This window comes from Mustela lutreola, chromosome 15 (genome assembly GCF_030435805.1).
Source record: "Mustela lutreola isolate mMusLut2 chromosome 15, mMusLut2.pri, whole genome shotgun sequence".
NCBI classification, from domain to species: domain Eukaryota; kingdom Metazoa; phylum Chordata; class Mammalia; order Carnivora; family Mustelidae; genus Mustela; species Mustela lutreola.
In genome coordinates this window covers 18839157-18862028 of record NC_081304.1, presented here as the reverse complement: position 1 = coordinate 18862028, position 22872 = coordinate 18839157, and the positions used below count along the sequence as shown (strand labels likewise).

General features: G+C 54.2%; 1 protein-coding gene across 1 annotated transcript in view; it reads right to left on the bottom strand.

The window, feature by feature from the left end:
- MPP3 (MAGUK p55 scaffold protein 3) overlaps positions 1–22872 on the bottom strand; it is a 26101-nt gene extending 3229 nt beyond the window's left edge. The window contains exons 1-18 of the mRNA XM_059148182.1: positions 22593–22872; positions 22203–22279; positions 21275–21337; positions 20994–21112; positions 20664–20741; positions 19230–19310; positions 18846–18983; positions 15108–15189; positions 13655–13740; positions 12187–12261; positions 9177–9373; positions 6905–6969; positions 5540–5560; positions 5001–5042; positions 3188–3352; positions 3004–3084; positions 434–527; positions 143–251 (exon numbers count right to left, since the gene is read on the bottom strand). Coding sequence (XP_059004165.1) covers positions 143–251; positions 434–527; positions 3004–3084; positions 3188–3352; positions 5001–5042; positions 5540–5560; positions 6905–6969; positions 9177–9373; positions 12187–12261; positions 13655–13740; positions 15108–15189; positions 18846–18983; positions 19230–19310; positions 20664–20741; positions 20994–21112; positions 21275–21299 — 1458 coding nt within the window. The 5' untranslated portion in view covers positions 21300–21337; positions 22203–22279; positions 22593–22872. The remainder of the gene's footprint in view (positions 1–142; positions 252–433; positions 528–3003; positions 3085–3187; positions 3353–5000; positions 5043–5539; positions 5561–6904; positions 6970–9176; positions 9374–12186; positions 12262–13654; positions 13741–15107; positions 15190–18845; positions 18984–19229; positions 19311–20663; positions 20742–20993; positions 21113–21274; positions 21338–22202; positions 22280–22592) is intronic.

Below are 22872 nucleotides of genomic sequence, written 5' to 3'. Positions count from 1 at the left end.
AGCAGAGTGGGACGCGGGGCTAGATCCCACGACCCTGAGATAGGACCAGAGCTGAAATCAAGAGTCAGACTCTCAACCGATTGAGTCCCCCCCATGTATATATTCCGCCAACAGAAAATGCCCAACTGGCTCAGAAACTCACGTCCGGCTCCACGTCCACCAAACACACTTTGTTTTTGGCCATCACCGCGTGAATGGCGTCCAGACTGGTTCCGTAGAGGTTTTCCTTATATTCGCCATGCTCCAGAAACCTAAAACACCACCAACAGGCCTTCAGCTCCTGAGTTTGCCTAAATTAGCCGGCAAAGCTGGTTGGACTTTCTACCACCACTCCTCTCCCTCGTCCCCTGCCTTCCCAAAAGCGCTCCCACAAGGCCAGGCGGAACACCAGCCGGGGCCCCCAAGGGCCAGCTGGGCCGTCAGGCCCACGCACCTGCTGTGATGTAAGTCAGCCTCGAATGCTTGCTTAGAGACGAAGTGATATTCCAACCCCTCCTTCTCGTGGCTCTTTCGGGGCCTGGTGGTATCTTTGAAAGAAAGGAAAAGGGAAACCAGGCAAAGAGATGTCACCTCGCCGTGCGGGAGAACAGCAGTGAGTCTGGGTCTCCCCTTCCCCCCGGAGCTCATTGCTGTTTTGTGAAGGAAACCACCACTCCCATTCCTCGGTATCCCCGAGGGGCAGGCACACTCCCCACTGTGGGAAACGAGGCTCCCACTCTGCAGGGGAGGACAACTGAGATGGAGGGAAATCAAGCCCAAGCCGGGGGATGAGCTCTGTCCCATGCCACATGTTTGCCCCTAGTGCCCTGCTAGATGGCCTGGCCGAGGTGGTGTGGGTGGTTAAGAATCGCAGGTGGGGCCCCTCCCTTCTTGGGAGCTTTGTACCATCACTTTGCTATGGCTCAATAAATCCTTCTTTACTACCCACCAAAAAAAACAAAACAAAACAAAGAATCGCAGGAGGCATCTCTAGCCCTAACTGTTGATTTCCTCCTCGTTTTCCTTTCTGTGAGCCATGGGGCCCCAGATACAGACGGCCCTGCTGGAGGCCTTTAAATCCTTATTCAGTGACTTCTCATTTCAAGAGCAGAGACGTGAAGACAGTCCTGTGACGAACAAGATGCGTTTCAGCAAATCTGGCTCTCATACAACTTAGCGCAAATCAGGCAGCACTTCTCCACTGGTTTCTGTGATAGAACTGAGATGTGCACTTCAGGGGAAAACCAGGTCCTTCCAGGAGAGCACACATAAAGGACCACATTTCTCTTTTCTAGAGCATTCCGCAAGAAACGATGGGGGTCCTGAAGGACAGAATTTTCATGACCTTGGGGACCAACCCAGGACGCTCTGTGCTCAACATGTGGCATCTCTGTCCCACGTTGGGGAGAGTTGCTAGGGTCACTTTTCTGATCATGTCATTCACTTACTTAAAAACTTTTTATTCACCACCGATAACATTCTAAAGACCTTAGAGGAGTATCTCCTCCCACATGATCCACACAAGCCCCACCCCCCACCAGTCCCTAATGCGGCAACCCTGGGTCGTCTCCATTATGGGTGACCTCCATCCCTTTGCACAACTGGATCCCTCTGTATAGAGAACTATTCCTTTCTTCCCTGCCTGGAAAACTCCTATTGATGCTTCAAAACCCAGGATTAAAGTCACTGCCTCTCTGAAGTGGGAAGACTTGCTTGACACTTTCAGGTCTGCAGAGCAAGGGGCGGGGGGATGTTCACCTATATGTGGGGTGCCTGAAGCGGGTAGGCCTGACCAACCATGTACCCCTGCCCCGGGGGATGGATCTGGAGGTTCGGAAAGATGCACATATGAGCAGCTTCCACAGGTCCTGCGGGTTTCAGTCCACCCTGGAAGGCAGTGGCCCTCGGAAGCCTACCTCCCAGATCCATCAGGGGTGTTGTTGCTAGAATGGCTTCTGGAGCCCTGCTGCCTCCCTCCCATCCCTGCCACTTTAGACAGGGCTCCGGAAGACAACTCTGACAACCCACAGACGGGGGTATGGGCCCTGAGGCCCAGGGGACAGGGGTCTGGTAAAAGAAAGGATTGGTAGCTGCCCTCAGAACACTCTGGAAAGGTCTCATTGCTGCCACCAGAGCCCTCCCTTTCAGTGACTACTGGGTGCCCACACTGCATCCCTCTGAGGCCAGAACTGAGTGTTCCAGAAAGGGAAGGGACAGCCAAGGACAGGTGTGGCAGGCAGGAGGGGAGACGCCCTTTGTGCGGTCTCATCAAGGATGTGACTGGACAGGCTTCCTGGGTTTGAATCTTGGCCCCACTACTTCCCAACTGTGTGACACTGGACAAGCTACTTAACCTTTCTGAGCCCTAGCGTCTTCCTCTGCAGTATACGATGGTGATCACCCTTCTCCTCAAGGGTATCAGGAGTGCTGCTCAAGCCACTGCTCATAGAAGCTCCCAGACCCTTCGTTCCCTTCTTCTGCATCACATCCAAAACCAGGGCCCCCTGCCTCCTTGGCCTCAGCTTCCACAGCTGCTCCTAGCCTCAGGAACTGGCAGGGGTGTGAACACCTTGGAGGGTGCCTGGCCACTCTGATGGCCCAGAAGCCAGCTAGGAGGGAGTGCCCAAGCAGTCTCAGAACTCATCAGGCTCCCAGCTTCTCTGTCCTACTCTCTTACTCAAGCAGAGGGTGGGGGCTATCGGAGTCAGAGTCACTGTGAAGAAAAAGCTGGAATGCCCCCTTGGAACCCAAGGTTGCTACTTTACCTGCAGTGTGCTCTAGACCTATCTCCCATTCCAGGAAGGAACCGAGAAAGTGGTCCTCCAGCTTCTGCCTCAGAGGGTCCTAGTGGACCTCTGAAAGTGGGTTTCTTATCATGCCTAGGTCCCATGATCTTCCCACAGCAGGCAGTGCCCATTGGTCCCTCAGACCCGAAGTAAGGATTAGGATGGATCTGGGGAGTCAAGTCCCTATAAACTCTTCACACACGGGTGTGCACACACAAACCCCCGTTGGCCTTCTTACGTGGAACAGCGACGCCAAAGTGCTGCGGGTTCTCTGCCACCACCTTCTGCTTCAGTTCGTGCAGTCGGGCTCCTAGAGATCCTGGGAAACGAGAGGAAGGCTGACCAGGGTCCCTGCTGAGCTCCCTCCCCACCAGTCCAGGAGGAAACCTGCCCACTCCCTGGAAATGCAGGCCCTCACCTACCAATCAGAACCACCAAGCGGGGCGGTTCACCAGGCTGGTGCTGGTACCTGGTTACCTCCTCGTAGGTCAGCAACTCTGGAGACTCCGCTCCTGCACACCCCTTTCCTTCCTGGGGGCTTCCCGGTCTTTCCCTTCGGCCCAGCCGGAAGCTTCTCCGAAGACCAGCTTTGCAGGAAGGGTGGGGAGAACTGTGGCATCTTTCCCAGGATCTCCCAGTAAAGACTTTCTCTACCTGGCCACACCTGGAAGGGGGGTGCTGAGTCCCACTGGCCTCTCCCAACAACCTCCTGCTACAGGAAGGGGCTGATCAGGATGCCTAGTAAGATGAAGAAAGGGTGACCATCTGGCCTCCAAAATTAGGGTTCAAGGTCACTGTTTTATTTAAAGATGTTTATTTGTAGATAACACAGGGGGAGGAGCAGAGGGAGAGAAAGTCTTAAGCAGGCTCCACGCTGAGTGTGGGGCCTGGCACAGGACTCGATCCCACGACCCTGAGATCAGGACCTGAGCAGAAACCAAGAGTCGGGACACTCAACTGACCGCGCTACCCAGGCGTCCCAATCCCTGTTTTATTTAGCACGTGGCTGACTTTGGCTGGGTCATCACCTCTCTGAGCCTCAATTTCCATATCCATGAAATGGGAATACAAATCTACAAGGGCAACAGGTGGTCCTGGTGGGGGGGGGCAGGGGGGTCCTGGATCCGGGAAAATGCTCTACAGGGTATTACTGGGGCAACTGGCCAAATTTTTTTTTTTTTTTTTTTTTTTTTTTTTGGTAAAACATGAGATTGGCTTTTAATTAACCTTTCCACATACAGATGGGAAAACTGGTAGACCACTAGAAACTGTTTCTTCAGTATTCATGTTAGTACATATCACAAAAACAAAAACAAACTCGTTTGGTCATCACTTGTTACTTCCTTTACCTATTTTTTTCCCTTACATGAGACTTCCTAAATTCTTATTTGTTCTATGAAGTTTTGTGGTATATATAATGTATATCTCTTAAGATTTGTGAATATATTCTAATTACTTTATTTGTAACCTTCACTTTGATTGTGTGGCTACTGTTAACAGTATATATTTTTTTTAGATTGTTTCTTTTAACTGGCCAAATTTTAATATGAACAGTGTATTAGATGACGGAACTGCTTGCATGTTAAACTTCCAGAATTTTAATAACTCCCCTCGGTTCTATAAGAGAATGTTTCTGTCCCTAGGAAATACATACTGCGGCATTTAGGGATAAAGGGACGTGATGGCTACAGACCGAGTCACAGGACTCCGGAAGAAACCATGTGCGTGTGAAAAAGGGGATGACAAGCAAATAGAGCCAAGAGTTCTGGGTATAATTCTTGCACCTTTTTGGTAAGTTTGAAATTACTTTGAAATGAAAGGTAAAAAAAAAATCTCTGCCAGTCTTTGCGGCCTTTGAAAAGACCAAGCAAAATAAAAGCAGCAAAGGACCTTTGGAGACTGGTAAAAGGCTGGCAGAGTGGTGGTGGCACACACGGACTAGACCGTGGCCGAGACCGTGATGAGAAGAGATCGGTGGTAACGGAGCGCTCCGTGTCCCTTCCCTGACAGAGCTCTGCTCCCAGGGGGCTCGTGGAAGTTGGGGAGATCCCAAAGCCTAGGCTGGTCAGTCCCTCTCCCCTGGCTGACCGAGATGAAGGGGAATGTGGGTCCCCCAGGCTCGGCGGCTCTTGGAGCTCAGATCACACTGCCTCTGTCTTCCCCTAGTCCAGGAGCCCACGGTTGGCTTTGCATAGGCGGGGCATAGGGTGCTGGGGGACGAGGCCCGATACTTACCCACATAGTGTCCTTTGAGGTACCCTTCACAGTCACAGGTCTCTGGGAACCAAAGAGAGATAGGCAGACAGTGAGCCTTGCTGGACACACAGTCTGACCCAAAGGCACCCGGCTCCTAGGTGGCCACGAGGAGGCCACTGGGATGATGTCTCGTAGAGGGCTGGGAGAAATGCCACGTCCTGGCTCTCCAGGAAACCAAGTCCTTCTGTTTCACTCAATTCTCCATGCTTAGGCCATGCTTAGACTTTGCAGGACCCGGCAGGAGTTCTGGGCTAGCAGGCCCCTCTGGATTAGGCTCAGTGTGCCGGAGGAGGGGACAGTCACTCGCCCCATCCCCCGTTCCTATCTCCTGCCTCCCACCCAGCCAGCATCTGGGGGAGGGGGGTGCTATGTGCCGGATGGGCAGGGAGAAGCTCTGTTCCCTGCAGCTCTTCACACCTCAGGGCACGGGGGGGGGGGGGGGGGAGGAAAAGAAGCCCCTCCAGCTGCAGACAGTCTACACTCTTGTCCGGGCACACAGGGGATAAACACCAGCCTACCTTTGTCACAAGGCTGATCATCTTCGGTTTGCACAAAAGACAGATGGAAGAGCGTTAGTGGAGGGGAACCAGGAGGCTCCGCAGCTGAGAGGCAGCCGTGGCCTCGTGTGTACAAGGAGCCCTCCATCTGTCCCCTCTTTCTTTCCTCCAGCAAACCTGTGATCCGAGCTGTGGTGCATTATGAAACCGAGCCTAGCTCTCATTAGTCTCCCCGTGTGTGTGTCTCATTAGCGGCCCAAAGCAAGCCGGTGCAGCACTGGCATGAACAGCTCCAAGGCCGATTTACTCAGCAGCCCTTCTGCCTTGAGAGCTGGTCTGGAAGACTGGCCGTGGGCAGTGGCCCCCAGCCAGGGAGCAGCTCACCCCAGGATGCCTGTCATGGGGCCGGGACCTGCTCTCTCTTTTCCCGGGCTTGAGACGGGCCTGGTCAAACTCAGGTGCCGGAGGATGGAGCAGTGCAGAGCTGGGCTCCCAGCCAGCTCTGCTCTGGTCACCTGACACCACTCTGGGCCACTCATTTGGTTCCAAGTCCCCCGCTCTGCCCCCGCCTGAGCCTGAGAGGCCATATCGCGGGCAGCTTCATCTCTATAGAGGGCTCTAACCTGGAGGCTGAGGGCACAGGCCCTCTGAAAACCTGACCCTAGCCCCGCTCCCTTGACCTCATGAGCCTCCATTTTCCCACGTTGGAAAAGAGGTGTCCTGACTCCACTCCCTCCCATTATGATGACTGAAAGGCAAGGTGGTTGGTGAGTGTGTCTTCTGAAGGTACGGGCTGCATGGGATAGGGGGGCCAGATAAAACAGAGGACCCTCAGTTAATTCTGAATTTCAGATACACAACAAATAATTTCTTAGCATAAGTATGTCCCAAATATTGCATGGGCTATACTTACACTAAAAACCCATTTATTATGTATCTGAAATGCAAATTTAACTGGGCATCCTTTATTTTTATTTGTCAAATTGGGTGCTAATGCAGGATCACTCGCAGCTTTCTCCATTCCTGTCCAGCATCAGTAGTTCTAAAACTGTCAGGATCAGAGAGCCGCTTGGTAGTGGACACTCTTCCAGAGAGAGAGAGACACACACACATGCACGCACACACACACACACAGACATGTTTGCACGCTATTTTGGAAGAGGTATTTAACATGCCCCCTAGTATCATCTATGGGTCCCAAATACAGTAGCTCCTCTCCAGAGAATAGCTCCCCCCTCCCTGACCTACTCCAGTTTTCCCTCCTGCCTCTGGAGGCCTGTCCAGCTCAGACGGGACCCCTGATGCCGTCTCCAGTCCAGTGCTTGCTTCTTTGGGGCACAAAGCCCCTGAGTCCTAACCCCAGCCCCTTGCTGCCCATCTACTCACAGGGAGGCTTCCTGAGGCTCTGCGGGCTTGGCAGGGTGCCGGTGGCTCTCCGGTAGCTTAGTCGCCTATGGGGACACAAGGAGATGGGCAGGCCCATGATCTCAGCCACAAAACCAGTCAGAGAGAACCTTCTGGAAAACTAAGAGAAACCAAGGCCTGGATTGCACAGGTGGGTACATCCTGACATTCCAAGGGCCTCCCTCCATAGTCAGTGGCCGTGAAGAGAGACACTCTCACAGAAGCTCATTGGTTCACAAGCTGGAAGAAAGCAAGTCTCCTGCTCTAGGAGAAGCTCCTCCAGCCCAAGATGGTCACACACGGGGATGGGGCCCATGCCACATCGGTGATTGGTGGTTACTTTCCTAGGGCTGATTCTCAAGGAAGGGAGGCCTCTCGTTCACTCTCACCCAGCCTCCCGAGATCTGGGGACGCTGGGAGATAGCACAGCAACTCCCAGGAAAGTTGAGGGCGATGGTGACCCTAACTTAGCCCCCTCTTCCCCATCATCAGGGAGCTCAGCTGGACACATTACCCAATTTGATCATCAGTGGCCAGGCAGTCACCAAGGCCTCACCTCGGATCCTAGAAAACATCCTGGACTCTTGGAGGGGTCTAGAGTCCCACATTCAAATGCAGCTAAAGAGCTCTCCCCCCAAGACCCAGGAAGCCCAAGATGCATATGGGTCTGAGGTTCCTGAGGAAAGAGGGCAAGGGTTCTCCAACTTCAGCACCTGGGAACCATCTGGACCCTGTTGGAACACGGAGTTCAGGACCGGCCCCTAGTTTCTGATTCAGCAGGTCCGGGGAAGGACTCAAGGGTTTGCATTTCTAGCCAGTTCCCAGGGGATGCTGACATGCCTGACCTAGGGACCGTGTACGGGGGTTGGGAGCACTGAGGCAGATGACCCCTGACATCTGTCACTGCAGCATTCCACACCCCAAAAGATGGAAGAAGGCTACAGGACAGGCAATGCAGGCTGTCACTGCTCCACCCTCCGGGCCAGCATTTACACTTCTGGAAATCTATCCAGAGGAAATCATTCAAAATAGGAGGAAGAGTCTCCCGAGCAAGGTGATGACTGCGGACTCGTCACAGCGGAATGGTGCAGACAGCTTAAAAGTACAGCCATGGGGGGCGCCTGGGTGGCTCAGTGGGTTAAGCCGCTGCCTTCGGCTCAGGTCATGATCTCGGGGTCCTGGGATCGAGTCCCGCATGGGGCTCTCTGCTCAGTGGGGAGCCTGCTTCCCTCTCTCTCTCTGCCTGCCTCTCTCTCTACTTGTGATCTCTCTCTGTCAAATAAATAAATAAAATCTTTAAAAAAAAAAAAAAAAGTACAGCCCTGGGGAAGGAACGAAGTCACCCAGAGACACCTCTGCGCACACCCAGGTGAGGCCAACCCCTCCCAGGATGCAACCTCGCAGAGCCCGTGTCCTCCTCCCTCAGAACCCGTCACATTTCTAGAAAGTGTCTGAACCACCGGCTATACTCGTCAGCTCCTCGGTGGCGCGGGGGACAGAAACCATCCTCATTGCCCGTGAGTGCGGTCTGCTTTCTGATGGACTATCATAGAGCTATTAAAACCCACACAATAAAGACGAGGTAATAATGTGGGAAATGCTAAAGGCACCATGTGAAGGGACACGGGACACGTGCCGCCCCCCCACGCCCCGGCCAAAAGCATGACTTCCCGTTCTTTCTGCATCTCTCCCATAAAAAGCACACGAAGGGGGCGCCTGGGTGGCTCAGTGGGTTAAAGCCTCTGCCTTCAGCTCAGGTCATGATCTCAGGGTCCTGGGATCAAGCCCCACATTGGGCTCTCTGCTCAGTGGGGAGCCTGCTTCCTCCTCTCTCTCTGCCTGCCTCTCTGCCTACGTGTGATCTCTGTCTGTCAAACAAATAAATAAAATCTTAAAAAAAAAATTAAAAAGCACACCAAGGGCATCTATCATGATGCCTCGATGGTGGCGACACTTTGGGGACTTTGTTTTCCCTCGTTCTCCTCTTCTGTAATTTTATATTTTATTTTTCGACTTTCTCTAAGTACGTACTATAAAACATATCCGCGTTCACTGACATCATAGATTTCCATACGTGTATTTAAATCGCCAACAGCCGTCAGTGCAAGAAGACCGACCACAAGGAGGATGGGTACTTAACCTAGGCCACGACACCTTGCTCGCCCCTCCCGCTGGGGCTCCGGCTGGGGACCCACGCCTCTAGTCATGCCACAGCTGCACCCCCGCCCGCCCCGACAACATACCCCAGACCCACCTTTCCTGGAACTGCTTGGAGGGGATGAGGCCAGCTCGAAGGTTGGTGTCCCCTACTCGCTTGGCCTGCCACCACGTGGGATCGTCCTGGCTGACCACCTCCAGGACCTGCCTCCGCTGGAAGGGCAGGCCCGCCTCCTGGCAGGGGATGGCTCGGTCCTCCCGGGGGTCATAGTGGAAGAGCGCCCGCATGAACACCTGTGGGGGGCGTGAGCACAGGTGTGTCTCTGCCACATCAAAGGCTGGAGGACACTTCTCATGGGCCAGCAGAACGGGCAAGCAGCCTCGAGGACAGAAAACTAATGGTTTCCTCTTGTTCTTCAAACCGTTTTGAATATTATAGTCGGGAAATCCGTCCAGGTTCAGAAAATTAAGAGATGGGCCCCTCTATCTGATTTTCTCTTTCTAGCCTAAGTACTTCTTTATTTACCCAATCTGCTATCCTTGGAGCAGCCTCTTAGCATTACACAAAGCAACAGCTAGGCCTAGGAACCAGCATGATTTTAACAAAAATGTTATTTTTTGATATGCTGACTGTCCCTAATGAAATCAGTGGCCATCAGTTAAATAAGTGATCCAGACGCTTTGATGAGAGCACAGATACCAACAGCACAACTGTGACTGATTTCTTGTCACCACTCTGCAGTGGGCGACTGATGTCCACTTTTTTTTTACAGCTCACCCTGTTCCATCTACCCCATCCTCGGTCACCGCCAGCTCTTCCCTTTACCCTGAAGTCACCCCTCCAGAGAAGATGGCATTTGTTACACTTTCTTGTCCTATAATTCAGTGGATGGATTTAGTTTATTTATCTCTATGACCAGACCACTAGGGCCCAATTACTTTAACAAACAGGAAAAAACAACAACAACAACAAAAAAGAGTTTTCTGAGACAGATCTAAGTCATATTCCTTTATGTGTCAAGCAGAAAAAAGATTCAGTTAGGGACACCCGGGTGGCTCAGTCGGTTAAGCGTCTGCCTTCAACTCAGGTCATGATCCCAGGGTCTTGGGATCGAGCCTGAAAAGGGCTCCCTGCTCAGTGGGGAGTCTGCTTCTCTGTCCCCCAATACCCCTCCCCTTGATTGTGCACACATGCGTGCTCTTTCTCTCTCTCTCTGTCAAATAAATAAACAAAAATCTTTAAAAGAGAAAAGAGTCAGTTAGATAAGGTAAGAACTTTCCGGCCAGATATTCTGAGGACAGACATTCTCACCCATAATCTTGTATGGCCATCCCAGCTCAAGCTTCTGGATCAAGAAGAAATATTTAGGAAGGATGGGCTAAGGGACAGGTTACCCATTTTCTCCAGGAAAACCATGTTTTCTCCCTGTGCCAAGTTAGAACCTGCACAAGCTGTCTATGGAGATCATATTAGCATATCCAAGAAAGAACCAGCTTCCATCAGGTTAAGAGTCTTACTAGACAAGCCCTAGGGTTCAATCTAAGTATGCAAATAAGAAATAGTCACACAGAGATGATGTCTTCGTTTGCTGTCAAAATCTGACATCCGAGACATTGCCCATTATTGATCCCCAATCACCAAAATACTTGTCGACATCTACTCTGTGCCAAGTGCTGTGATGTCCCTTCTCTTCCTGCATTCTGTGCCCAGAGGCAGGGGCTGGGAATCATCTTTCTTTAAAGAAACGGGCATGCTTCCTTCCATCTGTCGAGGAGAAGTATGTCCTGCCTTTCCTCTTCTTTCTGCCCTGGTTGCTAGTTCAGATCCCAATTTATTTGAAATCAAAGCAATGCCCTCTCTTGTCCTCTCTACCACCACCTCCACTCAGGTCAGAATAATCTCTCCCAGAGGCATTTTACAAGAGCCTCCCTAGCAGGTCTCCCTGCCTCTTGTCTCTACCCATTCCAACCCCACCCCTGCCACATGGTCTCTCGGGAGCTCCCACATCCCCCAGGGTCTCACCATTTCAGTGCCCCCCCCCCCCCGCCAGACCTCCAGCAGCCAGCCCTGGTGTCTCTCTGGCCAAGGGCTTTCTCTGGCCACTGCTCTACTCTAATGCACCCAGCAGGTAATGCTGGGAATCCATACCCGGATGCAGCCTGGCAGGAGTGGGTGCCCAGATCTCCCAGCTCCCCTGGCTCTTGGGTGTGAAGACACATGTCTATGCGGGATCCCTGAGTTCCCACCAGGATGATGCACGCTTTGTTGCACTCATTGCCTTCCCTTCCCTGGGGGGTTTCCTGGGGTTACCTCCAAATGAACCACTTGCACTCAAATCTTCATCTCGGGGCTGACCTCTGAGACCTCAAACCAGGCCGGGATTACGCCAGCACCCTTAGGAAAGCATTCAAGGCCATTCCGAAGATAGCCTTAACCTACCTCCCAGCACAACACCTCCAGAGCCTGACCACGGTGCTCTCACCAACCCCCGAATATACTCCTCTCCGCACCTCTGAACCTCGGTAGATGCAGACCTTTGAGTGCGAACTTCCCACCCCCTCTTCTTCACCGGCGATGTCCTACTCACCTTCACCTGTCTCAAGCCTCACTTCCAGTACCCCTACTACCCAATCCCTTCCACAGTGTCCGTGACTCTGCTCGGAACCTTTCTGAAACACGAGCACTAATCACATAGCAATGAAACACCTGCTCCCTGGCCTCCCTCTCTGAACCAGGAGTCCTCAAGTCCTTACCAACTGTCCCTGTCTCCAGCATCTGGCAGAGCGCCCGGCACAGAGGAAGTGCCCAAAAAAGGTAGGCTCACCAAAGAATTAAGCAAATGGCAGTTACTTAATTGGTCCCGAATCCAGCACATTTGGTACTTTCTCCTCTTCGTGGCCCTGATTTTCTATTTCAATTAAAATAACCTCGTCTTTTATTAGTAAGCCACGTCAAATCCTGTTTAGAAAGAGGCAGGTACAAATACATGAATCACAGCGTGACTGAGCTCCAGTTCTCTACTGAGCGCATGTTTGGAGAACTAGACATGTGATCTCTTCCAGAACGACTGCTTCAAGGCCCTCCCCCACCTCCAACCCCTCCCTACCTTGCTGTCCTTTAAACGGTCTTCCTCCTGGGTGGCTGGAATGATTTTCAGGGTAATGGATCCCTGGGACTGAGCCTGAGAGGAGAGAGTTCGAAGCTTACCACCTCCCACGTCTAACCCTCACCCTCGGTGAGTTTGTGTCTTCCTGCCCCGATCTGGAAACTCACATTCAGAAGGACACGTCAGACATGCCGCCTCCCCCGTGGGCCCCATGGCGGCTCCCATGAATTAACTACAGCAAAACTCGAAACCCAGTATCCGCATGGTCATGGGACAAAGGGACGTGGAACTCTGAATGAGCACCAAGGACAGCGCACGCACTGAATTCAGCCTTTCCTTCCCTCCTGACTTCTAGAGCCCACAGGCCACCCGACTTTCCTCTTTTCTCAGGGTTTTTTCATAACCAAGTTCAGTTTCACTTCCCTCCTTTGCTCCCATCGTCCCCATCAGGTTCTCCAACCTCAGGCTACCCCTACCTTGCCAGGGTTTCCCCTTCCCTCTATCTGACACAGACCCCGCATCTCCATGGGTGGGGGGGTGCGGGGGTGCGGGGAGGAGGGCGGGCACAGGGCAGAATGTGGTCCGCCCATGAGAGCACATCTGGCCCAAAAGTCTCCCTGAACCAGCACAGCCCTAGAACACAAGGAGCCCAGGGCCTAGAACCAGGGACAGGAAGACCAAAAGAGCCTGCCTGCAACCAGGGGTCCCAACAATGGGGTTCCCTCACTTCAGATCGGCCCATTTCTGCCCCCACCCTGAACCATCAGAAACTAGCAAAGAGAATTGTGTTGGGGGAGAAGAATAAAGAAGTGTTGTGCCTGAGCATAAAGAAGACACAACTATGACTGGAGCTTTTGACAACTGTAACTTGAACTAGCAGAATGGGTTCTGGAGGTTGGTTGTGTCCCAGCACTTCAGGCCCTAGAATCCCCTCACAGACAGGAAGTGCTGTATCCTTTTCCTGATGTTTACATCCTGATCACAACCACACATTGGAGGGGAAACCCTCCTCCCTGTTCCTACTTTCCAGGAAAGGAAAGTGGAACCCAGGGGGACCTAATGGGAGGCCCAAGGCTGCCCGGCAGGAAAGTAGTGGAGGCAGGATTTGAACCTAGGACCAGCTGACCTCCAAAGCCCTTGTTCTTGGTCCTCCCTGTACCACAGCTTCTTTTTCCATATTCCTCAGCCCGTCGGAAGAGGAGGCCCTTTGGAGGGCATGTCGCAGAAGGGGCCTTGGGAAAGGAAGTGGGGCTTTGCTGAAGAGGTCTGAGAGGCAGGTGTCCTGGGAATGCCACTCTTCCTGTCTCCCACCCCAACTCTGGGCATACTGCAAAGCCACTTTGCCTGCAGCCTCCTCGTGAACACAGAGACTGAGGCAGAATCCTCCCTGGCTCCTAGAAGTACCTTGTTTTGGTCTCCAAAGACCACCCCCACTTCCCCACTACCCCAGGACACATGCAGCACGGACCAGAATCTGGCTGATCTCATCAGGGCGCTTATGCAGGACTGTGATCCCATTCACTTCTCGGAGCTCATCTCCAACGTGGACCAGACCTAGGAGACACAGGGGCTGCGCATCAGCACAGGAAGGGGCCCCAGGCCCAGGGCACCACAGGAACCTGCAGGAGAAGCCCACCACACGCATGGCAGACTCAAGGTGTGAAGATGGCCGGCAGGCCTGGATCTGGCTGAGTCCTACTGTGTACAGGGTGCCCCACTCAGCATCGGGGCCTCCAAACCCCCCAGGGAAATCTCCGGTCTGCAAGCAGCCAGCTGAGACCCAGAGCAAGTACACCACTTGCCCAAGGCCACTCTGCTAAGATATAATGGTGCCTGTGTCCAAACACACTTATTTTGTCATCGAAAGCCTGGTTTTTTTCCGTTATAACCTCTGTTTCTTTAAAAATATCATTAACTGGGGCGCCTGGGTGGCTCAGTAGCCACTGCCTTCAGCTCAGGTCATGATCTTAGGGTTCTGGGATCGAGTCCCTGCTCAGCGGGGAACCTGCTTCCCCCTCTCTCTCTGCCTGCCTCTCTGCCTGCTTGTGACCTCTCTTTCTGTCTAATAAATAAATAAAATCTTTAAAAATATATATCATTAACTTTTCACCTTCCTGGGTTAACAGACATTACTCTTAGAACGTCTTTCTCAAATCCCAAGAAAACTTAAAGTCACCTGGAAAGGTGTCGTCGAGAGTATGAAACACACCTGCCCACTGGCCTCTGCTCTAACAACTGTCTCTGCCCACGAGGCCATAATTGCTCCTCATAGAGACAGCCGGCAGCATGGGCAGCCCCCAGAAGGCGGTCAGGTGTGCAGGATCTTGGGGGTGGCCCCTACACCTGCTGAATCCGAATCTTCGTTTTAACAAGGTGCTTGGGGAGTCAGGTGGGTGCTTGTTAGTGTTCGAGAAGCACTGGTCTCCACAGGGGTGATCCCGGGGCTTCTGGGGTAACACCTCTCCCCACCAGGAGGTTTGCCTCCCAACCGAGTAGTTGTTTCACACAACAATGATTCTCCACCTGTTTTCCGCCCAAACAAATCTGGGGCGTGAACACCCTTTCCTCCATAAGCGTGCCAACCATGGTGGCAGGGATGGGCGTCCCTGCTCCGCAGTCAGGAAACCCGTCAAGCCCGTGCTGTGGGTTCGGCGACCCCAGTCCTCAGCGAGGCCAGCGCAGGAGCCCGTCTGACCAACCCCAGTGTTCTCCGTGCCTGAAGTATGTTCAAACAATTACAGTTTCTACCAGGCTCGGGAGGGAGGAAGAGAATTCCAGCCCCACTCCCGGAGAGCAAAGCAGATCCCAAACAGGGGACCAGAGAGGAGAAGGAAAGGAGACTCGTGGCCTTGGGGCGGGGTGGGGGAAGGCTGGGGCACAGTGGCTGTCGCCTCCACCAGGCCACCAGGGATGCCACTCACCGCTGCGGTCTGCCGCGCCCCCTCGCATGATTCTGGCCACCACGACAGCCCCGGAGTGCTCATCCCGCCGGATGGTGGCGCCCTGCATTGGAGACAGAGCAGACAGGCTCTTCAGAGGCAGCCCCAAACCTCAGACCCCGAGTCTCTGGACCCCACAGAGCCTCCCCGTCTCTCCATCACCCCAGAGGGCACATCAAGGACAGCCCTTTCCAGCGCTGAGGACGCGCGAAACCAGCCTCTCCTGTTAATACAGCACAGCGATCCCCACATCTCATTTTGGGGATGAGGGAACAGGGGGTCGGTGAAGGTCAGCATCCCCAAGGTCGCCCAGCTGCGAAGGCATGAAAGATTGCGGGACTCCAAGTCCAGGGCTTGTCTCTCCCATCACAGCCCTTGTCTCTCGGAAAGACATTTAATAATAATTCAGAGAAAACGCGGTTGCAAATTCTAAACCTCTAATCAATCACAGAGTACCAGACCCTCTGTGGTTGCCGAGAGGCACCAGTTATGACCAGCCAGAGCTTTGGGACCAGAACTTGGCCCGTGGAGCCCAGTAGAGATGATGTCTCAGATGAGAGGTGCTAATAAGCCCTCAATTTCGTGCACCCCGCAGGCGGGACCGCAGCAGGCAGGGCAACAGGCAGTGACGCACTGCTCTCGGGTGCTGCATGACCCTGGGTTCGAATCCACCTGCCACTCCCTGAAAGCATGCAGCCTTAGCAAGGAAGCCCCTTATCTCCTCTGAGTCTGCTTTCTCTGGGGTGGGGGACAGCATTTAACTTTGGGGCTGGTGCACAGATTCTATTGGGTGATACGGGCAAGCCTCAGTTATGTTGCACAGCCTAAGTGCATGCAGTAAGTGCTCAATAAATGTTAACCTTTTATTATTGGCTGTTACTGCAAACACAAGGACACGCTTGTTACTAACTCTGTTTATGTCACCTATTTGAAGTCTGCAGGACAAATACTGCTGGAAAGAGAAATCAGCAGCCAAGAACCCCACGGTGTCTTGCCCCCCTAGACCTTCAAACTTTCCGGCATCTCCGTCCATCCTGTCCTCCTTTCCCTACTCTCAGCAGAGTGGCTCCTCCCATCTGGGCTGGTGCCTCTGTCCCCTCCCTCCCTCTCCGGCAGACTCAATACTTGCTCCCTGCTGGCTCCTCCTGACTCCAAAAATACTATCACGTCCCCCTCATAAGTAAAAAGCCTGCCCCTCCCTCTGGCAGCCCCCCATCTCTGCTCCCTTGGAGCGAGCACCTGCTTCCTCTGCCTCCTGCCCTCTAAGTCCTCTGCCATCTGCACCCTCAAAGACAGCGGCCACAGCACTGACCGCCCACCAGCTGCCGGCTCCCACACACTCCCAGCCTTCTTGCCTCTGCCTCCCGCCTGTCTGCCTCCAGTGCCCCCCACACTTTGGGACCCTCTCCTAGCCAGGGTGCTGGTGACACCCCTCTCTCCCGGGTCTTCCCAGCTGACGACAGGTCTCCACGGCCGGGTCCTTCTCTATCTGCCTTTCGGATTGTGATGAAAGGGGCAGGATTCAGACCCGGACCCCTTCTTGCCTCACTGTCTGTTCTCTACCCAGGTGGTCCAGACCTCTCAGGTGTGATCTGAGCCCCTCCCGGATGCAGGCAGCTGCCAGATCTGTGTCTCGGAACAAATATCCCTCCACTTCCTGGAAGCCTCCGCTTTTGCGTTCAATGGGACCTAAGCTCCATTCCTTGGACGACGGCCGCAGTGCCCACCTAGTTGTCCCAGATGGACATCTGGGCACTATCCTGGGCATCCCCCCCACCCCCAGACTCCTGCCCAAACCAGGGCAGTCACAAAGTGATACTAACCATTTTCCAACATACTTCTTGCATTTCTCTTCCCTGTTCCCACAGGCCTAGGTCAAGGCCCCCTCTCTGGACCTCCCCGTCGGCTCCCCACCTTCACACCGGTCCTCTGCTTCTGGCCTCACTCTCCGGGCCACCTTCTACTCGACAGCCAGGGCGATCTTCCCAAACCTCAAATCTGATCATGTTATTTCATCTGTAAAACCGTACAGTGGCCTCCCGCTGCCCTCAGGAACAAGCTGTGACACTGCGCATGGGCCATCGGCATCTCCCTCTGGTTCTGCCCCACCTCCATCACTCCTAACCACAAACTTGGCTTTCCACATCCGCACGGGGAAGCCCAGAGCACCTTGAATATGACAGAGTAGGCAATGAGCCAGACAGGAGCAGGAACAAGTGTTTTCCCACTGATGAAAGGGTGGAGGCCAAGTTCCAAACAGCCAGGACAGACCCCAGGGGATATGCCCATGTTCTTCCCTATGACCAGTGCCTTTTAGTAACCTAGAGCTTCATTGTAATACATTTACATTGCGGTTTTAACCCCTTATTCTGTCCTCCCTTCCCCCTCCCCCAGAATGGCTGCCAGAACAGGTCAGACAAGGACCATATGGGGTCCAAAACATCCACCCCCAAACAACAGGAGTCCCTTAGATGACTGGCTGCAGCCTTTGGTAAAAACCAGCCCAGCTATGACCCATAACTTAACCAAACGTAAAAAGACAACCCTGATCTCCCAGTGTCCCATCTCCAGAGGGTCCTTTCCCTTAAACTGCTATTAAACCTTTGCTTGCTCCAGAGTCTGGTTCTGAATTCTTTCTTGGCCAAAATCAAGAACCAAGGCCGGGGAACAGGACTCTCCATTGACAAACATATCATGCTGTTTCCCTTACCCTGAATTTGCTCAGTTCATTCTACTGGGTGGGGTGCTCTTCCTCTCTCTTTTCCTCCTGGGAAACTCGTTCCTTTTCTTGGAATTCAGCCTGGGCGTCACCTCTTCCAGAAAACCCCCGTCACTCTCCTGTGACCTCCCAGAGGGCAAGGACTAAGTCTTCATCACCTCTGATCTGCAGGTGCCCAACACGGTGCCTGGCACACGGTATGTTTGCTGTGTCAATGGATGCCTGCCCCATTTTTGCAAGGGGGGAAACAGAGGGGGCAGAGAGCTCCCTTTCCGTTTGCAAAAGTAGTTTAGCTGAGGGCCCTTGGTAAAAGGTGAAAATTCAAAATGCCAGCTGAGGCATTCTCTGGGGCAAGCAATCAACTCTCAGACTTCCTCCACACTCCCCCGTGTAATAAACAACCCCGTCCCTTTGCTCTGTAAATCAATGCTGCACTTGGACCAAAATGATAACAATCTGTCAGCTGAGGAGAAGAATGGCTGCTGCCCAGGGCTTCCTCAGTATTCAGAGCAGGATTTGGCCAACTTTTCTGTAAAGGGCCAAATGTAAATATTTCAGGCTCCGCAGGCCACACCGTTTCCGTGGTAACTACGCCACATTGCCGATGCAGCGCAGAGGCAGCCACAGACGATACGGAAATGAACAGGCATGGCCTCGTGCCAGTAAAACTTTATATACAAAAACTGGCAGGGAGTTGGGCTTGGCACTTGGAACCTAGTCTGCCAACCTCTGATGGGGACCGTGATGATCAGGGCTGCCCTGTACAGCTGCGCAGATTATGTACTGCACAAAAGAGCTTGGCCACAGTCAAGGGAGGCTGTGTACACCCAGAGAAAGAGGTACCCTGCACACAAAGATGTCACGGGGACTACTGGCAGCCCCCAATAAAGCTGCTATCACTCACTCCGGAGACTTTGGCATGGGAAGGGGGGGTCTCTTCCCAGTTTTCTGGGTGGATGGGAGATAGAAGGGGTGGGGAAAGAGAGGTGGGTGTCACATACCAGGGGCTCCTTGTTCTTCACCAGGCGGACAATCTTCACTGATTCTTCATCAAAATCCTCATCAATATTATCAGGCAGAGGGGGAAGAACAGGGTCGAAATTCTTTTGGGCAACGGTGTCATGTACCATGAGCATGGCCTGTCAGGAAAGCAAGAGAAGTGACGGGCCAGCCCCAGAGCTCCCAGGGATCAGGGGGCCTTGGCCTAGCAGTGATTTCGGGGGGGGGGGGGTCTCGGGTCGCATGCCAGAGAAACCACCACCCAGAGGACTGAGGACTCCCCCACTCAGAATTCTCCTTTCCTCAGCCTCCCTGCTGAGCGCTCCCCACGGCCCCTACTCCAGGGGAACATGAGCTGCGTGGGCAGGCCGGGACTGTGTGACTACCCTGAGGTGGGGGGTGGACAGCAGCTGGAGCAGCTCCCTCTCGTCGCTGTGCACGGAGGCGGCCTGCAGCTCCTCCATCACCTGTGGAGGAACGAGGCAGAACGTCACATGCGGCTGCCCAGGCTTCAAGCCTGCTGGGAGTCTCCAGAGAAAACTCTGTTTCCTGAGCTTTGGACCCAAGGGTCCTCGAAGGAATGGTGACAGCACCCGAGAGCGCATGGGACACTCAGCTACCCCAAAACTGACACTCAGGGAAATCACAGCCCAGATCAAAAGAGCCTGAGTAGTTCGTGTGGGTTACTCCTACTGGGAGCTAACTTACTAAGCCCTTACTAGGTGCTATCTGCTTCATGAGGACAAATTTTTTTTTAAAGATTTTATTTATTTATTGGACACAGAGAGAGAGATCACAAGTAGGCACAGAGTCAGGCAGAGATAGAGAGGTGGAAGCAGGCTCTCTGCCAAGCAGAAAGCCTGATGCGGGGCTCGATCCCAGGACTCCGGGATCAAGACCTGAGCTGAAGGCAGAGGCTTTAATCCACTGAGCCACCCAGGCACCCCTCATGAGGACAAATTTCACAGTGAACTCAACATAGCAGGTATTCTCATCTTGCCATGTGACAGACAAGAATGACACAAGAGAGACTGAACATCTTGGCCAAGGTTGAAAAGCCAGAATTTGAACCTGGGTCTGTATGGCTCTATTATCTGTGCTCTCACTGCTGTGCTATTTTCTAGATGAAGAAACTGGGGCTCAGGGCGGTTGAATGACCTGTGGTAGGTCCCAGAGCTGGTAGGAGAGGCAGTGCCGAGCCTGGGAGCCTGAGAGCCTAACACGGTCCTCATCACGTCACATAGCGCAGAAAGGAGGGAAGGTCTGCGCCCACGCCCCGCCAGACCATCTCCTGGGGTTAGGTGAGTATACCCAGGAGCTGGCCTTGGCAATCAACTTCCCAAACCATGCAACATAGAGAGCAGGTCCGCGGGAAGTTAGGAAGTGTTCTTTTAAAAGATGGGAACCCAGAGCCAGTAGAGGCGTACCGCAAGTCACGTGACCCCAGGACTTTACACTGGGCCTCCCCAAAGCACAGCACAAGGCGACTGTTTGACCTTCATGTCGCCAGACCTCAACAGTCTGGAACTGCTGATATGATTCAAATGTTCTCATTTCACAGCGGGGGGGAACAGACTTTCTTGGGAACACACAGTAAGTGAGCGTCCTCATGTCCCTGTGTCCCTTGGCCCAGTCCGGGGCTCACAAGTCCCCTTTTGCCCATTAAGAAGCCCAAGGAGGAGCAGGAGGAGAAGCAAAGGAGATGTCTCTTCCCCCTTTGGGCTCCAAGCCCCTATGTCCCCGACAACCTAAGCAATGGTGATGGAACCCTATGGAGTAGGGAGGGGGGCTAACAACGTAGGGGAAAACCTGGGGCTTACATCCTCAGCAAGGGCCACAGCGCTGTGCAGAACAGGGGTTGGACTTTGCCTCTCGTAATAGCGAAGCTTCTCGTGAATCTGCAAAGACAGTCAGTTTCAGGCTGGGGCCTCCCAGGTCAGCAGCCCAGGTGCACCAGAGACACCCCACAGCCTGCCCACGAGATAGCCGCAGAGTGGGTCACGGATGGGTCAGCCCAAGAGAAAGCCACCCACAGTGGGCCAACGAAGACCCTCCCAGGGCAGGGGAATGGTTAAGATGCACTTGGGGGCCTCAGCCAGCTCTGAAAACCTCTAGAAACCCTCAGCAGATGGGATGAAATGGGGCTTTACCTTCATTAAGTAACTGAGGCTTTTTTCACTGAAAACATCCCTCAGGAAGCCCATCTCTTCCTTGTGATTGGAGTCAGGTCTGAGCTGAGAAGTCAACAGTGCCAGGGTCTCATGCAAACCTGAGAAGAGGGTAAGAACACGAAGTATAGCCCATGCAGGATCCTGCAGTGTGGACACTGTCTCCCCAGGCTCTATCTCCTAGGGCTCGCCAGCAGTCCCTGGGGCTGGTGGGCAGGGTCTTATCTCAGCGGCTTCGGGCAGGCCCGGGGAAAGGCACTCACCAGAGTCCTCCGACAGCACGGGCATGTCTGTGCCGCTCAGCTCCCGGGCTCTGCCTGCAGATTCTGGGAGAAGGAGGGTAAGTGGGGTCGATCCATATTCATTCAACCAACAGGGTTTACACGCCTGCTGTGTCTGTCCACGACCAATTTGGGGACAGAGGGGATGGGAACAAATAACTCTCCGCTTGTTTTTATTTGTTTTTTCATTTGTTTGTTTCAGAGAGAAAAGAAAGAAAACTAAGACTTGCTGGCACCCCAGATGTGCCAAGCATTCTGCTGAGAGGTTTCATATGACACTTTTCTCAACGTGCACAGAGCCCTGAAGAATGGGCGCTAATATCCCCATCTTGCTGATGAAGAAACTGAGGCTCAGAGGCGTTCAGCAGCTTACAGGTCTGAATCCATACTCCGATGGCCTTTCCCGGCTGGTCTCAAAGGTATGAGGTTGCCCTTGCTTACAGGGGGCGCTCTGCTCTGCGGCACCCCCTGTGCCCTGTTCCCTTTCGAGAGGCCCTGCTCAGGTCCCTTGTCCTCCACAAGTCCGTTGTTCACCATCAAGCCTCTGGTCATACCTTCAGCAAGTACCCACTTGGGCCTACAAGCTCCCTCCTTCCCCACCGCCCCCAAGTCCCAAACTGAAGGCAGTACCCCCCAGAACAGAGTGCGAAGAGGTAGAGAAATGTGAGTCGGGTCTCCACTACGCAGGACTGGGCAGCTCTAGCTCAGGAGCCCCTCCCCCCAGCCCCCCAACGTGCTCTGCAGCACGTGGACCTCAAAAGTCCTCCTTCGGAAGGGGACAAGGAGAGTAATGATTCATTCATTCCGCAGACATGGAGCCAGACCCGCGGCGCGGAGCACCGGGGACACCAAGATGCGAAAGAATGGTACAGGGCTCTCCAGCCACCGCGCAGCCCTCCGCCAGACTCACCCTCTGGCTCCTTCTAGCTGTGCCCCCCCTCCCGCGAGGCGGCCAGGCACAGACTCCAGCTCGCTTTCGTTAGGAACCTGTGGGACGAACAAGGAGCGCGGCTGGCCGAAGGGAAGGGGAACCCCGGGGGCCGCTTGCGGGCGGTGCGGAGGAAACCCAGCGGCTGGAAAGGAGCGGGGCGCACCGGGGTGGGGAGGGCGTGAGCGCGGGGAGGAAGGCCGGGGGCCGAGGGGCGGGGACTCAGCGCCCCCTCCCCCAGGCGGGGAGCTCGGGGGGCCGCGAGGCAGCCGCGCGCACGAGGGGCGGGGCTCGGCGCCTCCTACCCGCCCCCGCCGCGCCCTCTCCCGCCGCCTCCCGGCTCCTGGGTCGCTTCCCCGCGGGGGTTCGTACCTGGGCGCTCCGGGATCTCCGTTCCGCCACCGGGAGCTGCGCGGGTGCCGGGAGCCTCGGCCGCCGCTGGCTCCGCCTCCCCGGCCCCTCCCTGTCGCGGCCGCGCGGGGCGGGGGTAGCAGAGCCCGAGCGGGAGGAGGCGGGAGAGGAGTGCGGGAGGAGGCGGGGGAGGAGCGCGGGGAGCCTGGGCGTCCGGCCCCGCCAGTCCTCTCTGCGGACCGGGGCTCGGCTCTCGGGCCTCCTATGTCCGCCGGCCCGGGATCCACCCACCGAGCCCCCA